General features: G+C 40.1%; 1 protein-coding gene across 1 annotated transcript; it reads right to left on the minus strand.

The window, feature by feature from the left end:
• Positions 1 to 105: 105 nt before the first annotated feature.
• On the minus strand, positions 106 to 3,866 carry b9d1 (B9 protein domain 1). Its single transcript, XM_056401662.1, has 7 exons — positions 3,656 to 3,866; positions 3,439 to 3,507; positions 2,299 to 2,410; positions 2,035 to 2,131; positions 1,714 to 1,776; positions 864 to 931; positions 106 to 605 (listed from the first exon to the last, which is right to left on the minus strand). Exons 1-7 carry the CDS (start codon positions 3,716 to 3,718, stop codon positions 448 to 450), a joined length of 630 nt encoding a protein of 209 aa, XP_056257637.1. The 5' UTR covers positions 3,719 to 3,866; the 3' UTR covers positions 106 to 447.
• Positions 3,867 to 10,640: the final 6,774 nt, after the last annotated feature.

The following is a 10,640-nucleotide window of genomic DNA, read 5'->3' on the forward strand; positions in this document are numbered from 1 at the left end:
ATGTCCAAACATGATCAGAAAACTGAAATTTCACATAACACTAGGTCAAGAATGAGTCCAAATTCAGTGACATATGCTTTTAACAATATAAATATAGTCAAAACATTCAAATGTGAAAAAGTACATTTATTTAAGAAAGTAAAAAAAAAATTGTGAAGCAAATACATACATACAAACGGCTTAAAACAGCTTTGAATGTATCTAGTAAAATTAAATTTTTTTTATTTCTATACATTTTACTATGAAAAATTGTGTGTGTGTTCTGGTGTTCACTTTGTTTCTGAAGTGAAGTGGCTGTGGCAACAATCAACTGGACAACTGGGGAAAGTTAGAGACATTTTCTATTTAACGTGTTGTGCTTTCGTTTTGGTGGGGACCAAGCATCCTTGATGGCAAAAAAAGAATAGCTGCAAGTTGTATCTCAAGAAAAAAAAGTCTCATATGTTATTACATATTGTATGGTTGTTCCTCTGTTGACCAGCCAGATGTGACAGATGGTGTGTTTGCAGGGCTTGATGGCCCTGTGTCATAGCCCAGCTTCTTCATGTCTTTAGTCATGATGTGAAAGGAAACTGTGACAAAGCCCTGGGAACGAACCCGCGTCACTGCAAACAGATATCGTACAGGATACATATTGTAGAAATAACAATGTTAAAAGACTTAAACAGAATTTTAACATAAAACGTACTTAATCAATTAAATGGGAATTGAAGTGTGTACCTCACTTAAAATTATTTGGTAATTTAGTAACTTCAAATATTTTCTATCTATATAGAAGAAATTTACATTACATTGGGTAAAATGCATTAAACTCCCGAGTTCCACATGTCCACATCTATTTATTAGAGAGAGCAGAAACAAACCTTCTCTGCCTTCACCCTGGGCCACTACTTTAGGGTCTGTGTACTCGGGCCGCCGTCCCAACAGCCAGCTAAACAAGGAGAAAACCAGGTTAAGAAGTACAGACAGCAAAAAAAAAACTAAAGAGACACAGGCATGACACCTCCAAGTCAACTGACAATATACTGTATATATTTTATAGACTGATGGATTAGCCACCGATACATGAGGTTAATTTTGGGCTTTTACTTCAAGACGTACATTTTTTTTTCCAGTATCATTCTCTTTCTGGCAATTTGTTTAAGCAATTTTCAAACTTTTCATGAAGAGAAATCTTGTGCTACAAATTGATTCAACCAATCAGAAAATATTATGCACTTCCTATCCTATATTATCCCCTTCTCCGACACACAGCAAGTGACGTTAATGTACGTGTAAAGTATAACTAGGTAGAGTGCATTAGCAAAAAAGAGAACCACCTACTTATACCTGTCACATTTTCCCAGATCAAGTGGGAAAACAAAATCTGGTAACCATTGTTGCTGTTTAAATTGTGAATTCAAAGGTCCAGATGTGCATCTGTGCATCGTTAACAGCCTACTGTGTTGTTGGGAATTCAAAAAAACAGTGAATACCTTGTGAATACCAATGTCTTTCCATGCACTGATAACAGCAGCTGGGAAACAACACACATTGATGTGGAGTAATCTCACATTAGAGGCCAAAGACTTTAGCCTCAGTGGGACTCACACGGAGGAGCAGTAAATATTTGATAACACTCGGAGATCGGCTGTTTCACCCAGCTGGCACAACTCATCAGTCACAGCTGCTGAGAGAGAGAAAACTAAACACAAAACTCTTCACATATCTCACCTTGTGAATTTCTGAAGTCTCCATGTGGGCTCAGGAACAAACATGGGGATGGTTCTTGTATGTCTGGGAAATAAAACACATAACAGAAAATAAACAAGTACAATTCAATCACATCAAGCAAAAATCACACCCCACCTTACTGTGGTTACACTTTATTCTTGTGAAGGAAAAAAGTCATATGCGAATGCTTTAGGAAGGAATGTGAAATTTTTCTAACTAGTCACTTAAAATGCAAGCACTAGTACTACTAAAATTGATGCCTTCTTTTAGTATATTTAAAAAAAAAAAAAAACAGAAGAAGTTTATGGAGGGTGTACTGACTGTCCAGGATTGAAGGGGATGTGTGTTGCTCCATAGCCCCGGACCACATCGTTGCCAAACACATCTGGACCATACACACTTACCACAAGCTGAGGCCCTGTAAAATGAAGAGGAAATCCAAACTGAAATCTCAGTATTATTCATACTTTTTATAGAATATGATTTGTATAGGAATGTCAGTGATATTTATCAATCCATGGATAAACAACAGTGACAGCTGCCAACCAACAGTGCATGGTTTGTATATGTGTGAGTAATGCTTACATCCAGATGGGTTTGTGCTCTTAAATGTTGTTTCCAGTGGGAAGTTCCATATTAATCTGTGTGAAGACTGACTGCCTTTACAGGTTATTTGAGTGATGCCTTCCTCCAACCCCTAGGGAGAAACAAGACAGACACAAAGATTTACAAATATGATGATAACCAGACATGAGTTTACCTCTTCTATGTCTTCTTTTATGTATATTATGAAATATTAGTACTTTTCAAACCTTTGGGAATAATTAATGGTTCCTAACATCAGAGTTAATGAGCATGGTCTTCCTTAAAGAACAGAACAATAGCACTACACCATCATACCTTACTGCAGCGCTGTTGTCGCATCCGGAAAACACTCTCAACAATTTTATAATAAAATAGGTGAATTAGCCCATCACATTTGTAGACAAGAATTTCTATTCTAAGGAGACCCTTGTAAAACCTGAATTAAGAGTTCTGTATAAATTTATCTAAAGTTGACCGCCCTGTTAACAAAGATAACACCTTACTCCCTGGTCACCATGCTCATAATGAGATTTAATGCAATTAGCCGAAAAGCTTTTCAAATTTTACATTAAAGAGTAACTTGTATTTTAGAAGAATGCTGGCACAGAAATATACAGTGGCTGTCTGTAACCATCAGTTATTTTCATTATTAATTGATCCGTTGATTATTTTGATAAATGTATATGTTGTTTAGTCAATTAAATGTCAGAAAAAATTTAATAATGTCCATCACAAATACCAAGTACCCAGCCAACAGACAAAACACTAATATATTCAATTTATAGTGACATAAAGCAGATTAAAACAGCAAATGTGCACATTTGAGAAGAAATGTTTGAGAGATGACTTTGAATCAATTATTTGATTACCAACTGGAGTTATAATTGTCTAATTGTTCCAGCACTAAACTACACATTTGTATAAAGGTTTATATTATGAATACATTTCTTTTAAGGCTTGCTTTGTAGAAGAGCTTGTACATGAAAACAAGTACGCACGGCTTGATTTTCAGGTCACCAAAATTTAGACAGAATATAATGCATATCTTGCATTCAAATAGGTGAGTATGAAGTTTGGTGCATTAATAATATAAGACAGTCGTAAAAGACATAGCCTTCATGTCATCCGCCTGCTACTCACCGAGGTGGGAGCCCAGTCGTGTCCGTAGACAAAACAGTATTTACAATACAGGTTGTCATACTCTGGAAACTGAAATACAACACGAAAGTACAAGACGTTAACTCCCTACCTGTGTGTAACGAAACACAAATTCGGATAAAAAAACACATGCTACCAGTACTGCTGATGCTAAAAAAATGTTGTTGCTAGGCTAGGCTAACTAAGAGAAACCACTCACATTAGCTCCCTCAATTTGACCGTTCACTGTGAGGAGAAACACTGACGGGTTGCTCGTGGCCATAACAGCTTCGGTTAGTAAACATAAAAATTAAATGAGTCTTTGTTTCACAACTAACTATTATCATAAAGTCAGTTCAGAAAAATCCTACTGCTACTCATTGAAACAAGCCCCGTCCGTTGCTAGGACGACGCTTGCTCCTCCTCACGGCAACCAACTAGGTCCAAACTGAACGGAAGCGCAGTAGAGCTGCTGAACTATAACTGATGTCCACAAGATGGCGGCGGTGTTTCAAACACGCGTGCGTTCGATTGAAGTTCTTCTGACACAAAAGATGCCCTCTCCTGCACCGGAAAATAACTTTTACACCATGTACAATGTTGGCGCAGGGCTACTTTAAGTCGAACACAACATGGCCCCAGTTAGAAAGGCCGTGGCTGCCTTTTAATTAATCAAATTGCACTACAACTGAGGAACTCCGTCTGCTGAAGAAGACCACGAAATGTGGGGCATGCTTCGGAAACGCAGTAAGTGGACTTTGAGTGGAGCAGTTTTGTGAAAATTCCATGAAGTTTTTAGCTGTTGTGGAAAGGGGAAAATGGGAAATGTTTTTTATTTTATTTTATTTTTTATAGGCAATTGATTCCAGATAGCAACCTGAAAAAAAAACTAGGTTACATTTACCTTATTTATCCCCAGCTCCAAGGTTAACCCAGTACAGTCAATATATGAATTTCATCAATTCCCAGAAAGTCCAAAGTCAACTATTATTCAACTATTAAACTTGAATTAAACATTTGCTTTAAACACAAACAAAATATTAATTTTCCAGTTGATAACTTTGTGCAGTGCTGTGTGCCACTGAGAATAACAAGGACATGTTCTCAGAGAGGGAGATTTCTCTCAATATTCTTGCATTTGAGAATAAATTAGATGAAACATATTTTATAATTATACAACAGAATCATCTGTATAAGTGATCTTGCATTGTAGAGCATTTGACACAGCTTTTGGCTATCACATTAACAGAAACCATAATCTAACAGTTAAATTATATTAATTGTGGAAATTGTGTTTTGGTAGATGGAGTTATACTCTGAGAATTTAGACTTGTATTCTCATTAATCCTAAAATCCACCCTGACTGTGTCTCTGTTCCTGTGTAACCAAAGCCTAGGATTCACTTAAAAAACTGTCTGACAACATTAACACATGCCTGAATGACATGCTGTGCTGAAGCAAACAATAATTACAGTGGGCCACATATGATGTCTCCCACAACACCATATTGCTGTGAGGAGCGTGGCCTGTTTTAAAGGACATTGCACTCAAAATAGCCTATACTTCAGGGTAATTATTAGGCTACGTATCCATTAGCTGCCTTTGTTCCGATAATTAGCTATGTTTTAGTTTTAGGTTGGGAAATCAATTGTTTCTATCAGCTCTGTCACACACACCAATAATTTCCCCCTCTGTCCTTCTGCCCACTCCCACACCACTCTTTCTTTCTGTCTGTGTTATAGGTTGGTGTGTTTGTGCTGTCAGACAGCAGCGGGCCCCCTGAGTCTCTGACCTTTATTAGTGCCCAAACAGCAGCTCTCTTTCCATCCTCCATCCTTTCACCACTCTGTTCATCCACCATCCCCAGAGCTTCTGTCGTTTTTTTTGCCCTGTCTCCCATCATAACCTGCTCATTATGAAGTCAAGAAAGCAATAACCTGGCAGAAGTAAACAGGCCATCATTACATATTCAGCCGACAGACATCAGCCATCCCCAAAGTCTCAGACTTTCATGTAAATACCAATAAGATTGCACTGTAGCCTTGTCCGATAAATGCAGTAAGTAATTCTCTTCTACGTGTATCCTCTCTCCACTTGCACTTCCTTCCTCCCTCCCTCTCCTTCACTCATCGATTCCTTACTCCCTTCATCCAACTCTTATCATCCTCCTTTTGACCTCTTTAAGTCTTCTTCCTCCCTCTTATATCTCTCCTCTGCTGTACCTCTTCTTCTCCATCTCCAATCCATCCTTTTTCTGTCCCACTTTTTTTCTAGCGTCCCTTAGTCCCCCACTAACACCATATCACTTTTCATGTCATTCCCAGCATCCCTCTATCCCTCCTTCTCTTCATCTCACCACTTCATTGATCCTCCTTCTTCTCCACCTGCCAAATTTGTATCTCTTTGTGTTTCTCCACCTCCTGCACTCCTTCTGGCCTGTTTTCATCTCTCATCATCTCCCTATTGCTTTTTCTCCTCTTGCCAGCATCTCTCTCTTCTTCCTCTCCAATATCCTGCCCATTTCTCTTCTTCATCCCCCTCCCCACAACAACCTCCTTGTCTCTTTCTCCTCCTCTGAACATGTAACATTCCTCCCTCTTCTCCTCCCTTCTTTAGTCTCCTTTCCTTATTCACCTGTCATGGCTCTGTCCCTCAGTTTCCTCTGCTCTCCGCCCTCCTGTCCCTTTCTCTCCTCACCCTCTCATCTCTCTGACCCTTTTTTGGGCTCCATCTCTCTACTTCCTCCTTCTTGCCAAATGCCCGATTTAGAGTAAGACAGCCTCACGACTGGCGGCCCATTTAAAGCCGCTGTGGAGTGGCCAGTCCAAAGGCATCCTGTGGCCCCTAACAGATCTTCTATGGACTTTTTACCTAAAACATGTACACTTGTAAAATGTGGAGTGTTTTTCTTCAATTTCCACATTTTTTGTGTGTGCATTTCCAAATATAAGCCCACAGAATTGGCCTGGAAATGGCTATGGGAGGTAGTAACACATAATAGGACTGTTTATAATCTCACTGAACATGGGAACACATAGTGCCAAGTGCCTTTCACAGGTCCCTACATGATTGAAAGTGAAACAGCATGTTTCTTATATGTATTCTTAATGGATATATCTTTATGTCACAGAGCACACAATGATCTCATGCCTGGAGGCTGCAGCATCTTGGAGAAAATGCCTCGCTGAAGTGCCCTTCACAGGTGGCTACTGGGGGAGTGTGATTCATCCAGAACAGGGGTGGAGAGAGGTATAGTAGAGAAACACCGCTTTCCTATTTTTGCTTAAACACACATGCACACACCATATAAGATAGTTTCTGCTCAGTAACAGATTGTCACAAAATATTGTGTACGACAAGCATAATTCAGTGAGTCGTATTTCCCTAATTTTCAAACTGGTGCACACAGAACAGCAAAGTAAGAGGCGCTGATGGAGGTTAATGTCTCTAACTGTGTGTGACTAATGGTCCATGACCACCGGTTCAGTGACTTTGCTCCTAAGAGAAAGCCCGGGCACTTGACCTGCTGTCCAAGCAAGATGCATAGGAGGAGAAAATACAAATGTGTGTTGGGACGGAGAGGATGGATAGGGATTTCTGTTGGTTTTGGACTTCTGGGTATATTTCTCAATTTACTGACATTTTATCTCGCCAACAACAAATTGAAAATATAATGGACTGATTAATTGATAGTAAAAATAATTGCTAAATGAGTTGCAACACTAGAATGAATGAGGGAAAGAAAGGGAGGAGATACTGTAGGTATGGTTTGAGAGGATTTGTAGAAATATTTTCGGAAACCAGAAACCAACAGAAACCAACAGAAACCAACCCGAACTCAATTAATCTAATGTACCTACCTGCCTAACTAACTATTGTGTCGATCGTGTTGCACTGTTCCTTTATTAAAGCTGCCAGGGCATTTCCATGGCAGGCGTTTTCAGTGGCTTTATGAAGAGATCTACCTGTGTTATGATACCTGCGACAGTCGATACATTCAGCCTGTCTAACAAAAAACCCCCAAACTGTCTTCTGCCACCCTTCACTTTCAGTTTAATGAGCTGTTCTTCTGGCTGTCTCTTCCTCGGTCGAGCCTCTGTCTCTTATTCTGCCTCTGTTTCTAGCTAAACTGACTGCAGAAGTTTCTTGTCTAAGTTGTCTTCTTGTCTAGCTAACTTTGGTTGCTTTCTGCTGTGGCTAAATTCTACAGTTTGGTCTGCGTGTGTGCAAAAATTGTGTGTGTATGTGTGTGCATGCATCTGTGTGGTGCATACATGTAGGTGTGTGTGTGTGTATGTGTGTGGTCCTTCTTTGTCCCAGTTTGAATCTTTTATTCCCTCTGGGAGAGGCACCAAAACTCCTCATCATATTTTTAAACTACTCCCCTCCTCCTAGCCCACGCTATAACCCCTCTCCCTGCCTCACCCCAAATGCCTCTGCCTCAGACTCAGAGTCGTCTTGGCTCCCAAGGGCCCATCTGTCCAGAATCAGGTTGGCCAGTTTAGGCCAAAGGCTTTAGAGCATTAGAGCAGGTTTTTCAGTAAAGAACACACTTCATTCACACTCAGATCAACAATTTTTGCTTCAAAGGAATCGTTCGACATTTTAGAAAATAAGCTTATTTGCTCTCTTGCCGAGAGTAAGATGAGAAGATAGATAACAAAATCTACAAACTAGCACATTCAAACCTCACTGATTACCAAGTTGCATTTTGTTGGTTTAATCCATACAAAAAATTGAAGTTTAAAAATGAAACAGTGCGGTTTTACGTGGGCTTATTTTTAACTCCTGCTAGCTGCAATATAGAATATGTCAGGTTAGCTTGCCAGAGTCTACAGATGTTTATCGAAGTGTTGCGTGAAGGTAAGGTGCTACATAGAAATGAATGTATTCTCAAGTTTCATCAACTTGCTTTAGATTTAAATAGATTTCTGAAAGTCCACATAAAAGCTATCCGGAAATTGTGGCAATGTGTTTTCTACCTCTCTTCTGTGTGTGTGTCCTTGATTGTAAATGGGAAACCTAACTATAATTTGCAATTCTATAACACAAATCTGCCCTGCTCTCCTACAAAAACTCAATATGCATTTAGGTAACTGTAAAAGCTATTTAAGGCTCAGCTACCACATGACTGGTGAGAGACGCACCTAAATTTTCAGGCAAGCATCAACCTCATCTTCTCTTCTGTGAGAGCCTGTTCTGCCGCAGGCTGCCACCCAGCTCTGTAACCTCCACCGTCCTTCACTGAGGAGGAGGCGAGGGGAGCGAGAGGAGGGGGAGGGAACAAGGTGGTACAAGGGGAAAGTTACAGGGACAAAAAATGAGGAAGCTATTGCATGAAAAAGACAGCTGTTTTAAGGGACTGGTAAGAAGGGAGCGGTGGGGGAGAGGAGAAAATCAAGCAGCTGTGGAGGGTGAACAGAGGGAAAGAAGAGATAGATCTGAAGAACTCAGAGGGGAGGTTATTTAGATATTCATCACTGGAGTGAGTCTTTAAGGTCAGCCTGGTCTACTGAGCTCCCCAGTGGTGGAGTAATAAGTCATGATGCCGTTGGCTCTGGATGGAAAAATACAGAAGCTACTAGGGACAGCGTTTCATGTATACCAGCATGTCGGATAGACGCAGTTTCGGTTCATCGAATTTGTTTAATGTACACAATTAAATATCCCTTTTTTATTTGTAGTAGTTTAAGCGGCTGCTGCTCGATTATGAACGCCACCGGTAAAATTTCACACAATCATTGCCAACAAGTTACGACAACACCCTGGCGTTATCTTGGAGTTGTTTAGAGTCATTGACTGGTGCATTTTTCAAAGGTCGGTTTGTGGTCTGAGTGGCAGAAAAGTGACGGTGAAGCGGTAAATGCGAACGGAGCAGAGGAAAAGGTTAGCAGTAAGGTGTCAGTATGGCAGTAGAATACAGTATGGGCTGCAGTGTGTCATTTAATAAATGCTGCAGCTTCTCAAGACCAAGACGTATGTTGTTTCCCCAACTGCTGGAAAAATGAAAGGGGTTAGCCCTAGTGAACATCTCCCCAAGAAAGGCTTATGTTAACAGTGGGTTTTTTGGCTGCTATATAACATTAGCTACATTCATAGGAACTCGTATTAATTAGCTGCTTGTCTCTCTACCCTCGTGTCCTATGTTAAGATTCTCTGTTAATTCTAAGGTCATTTATTTTGAAGCTGTTCTGACTCGAATGAATGCGGGCCGGTGTCCCATCCTGGGTTACGATACAGTGTGTCTAATGGAATAGTTTTGTATTGTTATAAACAGGCACTGGCAAACAATCTTCAATCTGTAAACGTTCCATTTTCAAATAGAAACAAATGACAGTATTGTTATGTGCAATTCAGCGTCCTTGACTACACGTACAGTATTTCACGTATATAAAGATGTGCTGTTTTGTCAGCAGCTCAGCAGACCACAACAGTTTTGTAAAGAAGCACACACCTTAGCCTCAGCGTTTTACTGTAATTTCAGTTAATTATTTTCCGTCAGAGTGGGAGCAGGCCTGGGAGGTTCTACATTTCCACCTGCTACTCTCCTACATCTGTTCGCACACCTGGCATTTCTGGAACACGCCTGAATGGGCTGGTTGATCAGAGGTACACCTGGTAGCGTGGCCATAATGAAGAACACTAAATGAAAAAAAAAAAGAAAAGAGCATTAACCTGAAACTAATTGAAGAGCAATTTACCACCAGCTCAAAAAAGTCTTGCTTTTGTGGTCTCCTGTGGTTTAACGTGTGCAATGATGTAGAATTGTACTTCAGTACTCTGAGACATCACTGTTGTGTGTGGCTGCAGGTGTAATAGAGCACACTTCTGACCACAGCCAAGACAATCAGAGAGGGCAGTGTTTTTCAGCCTGGTATTAAGTTATTCTTTAGATTAAAATTACCTGGCCTAATCGCATGAGGTTCATTTCACAGTAAACGCCAAGAGCATCTGAGTATCCTCACATGCACATTTTAATGTGATGAGGGAAACGGTGTGGAAGCCCACAATAACTGATGTTATTTATACTGCATCAGTCAGAGAAACCATGCTCTCTCTCTAAGAGCCTGATAATTTCACTGGAAGAAGACAGAAGACAATCTAACAAGATAATTGCCAAATATACTGTATGTAACAGATCTCAAAATTACCACTGAATGCTGCTGACTTCACAATAATGGTATGTATGATAAGGCTGTTATAGA

Source organism: Seriola aureovittata, chromosome 17 (assembly GCF_021018895.1).
Source record: "Seriola aureovittata isolate HTS-2021-v1 ecotype China chromosome 17, ASM2101889v1, whole genome shotgun sequence".
NCBI classification, from domain to species: Eukaryota; Metazoa; Chordata; class Actinopteri; order Carangiformes; family Carangidae; genus Seriola; species Seriola aureovittata.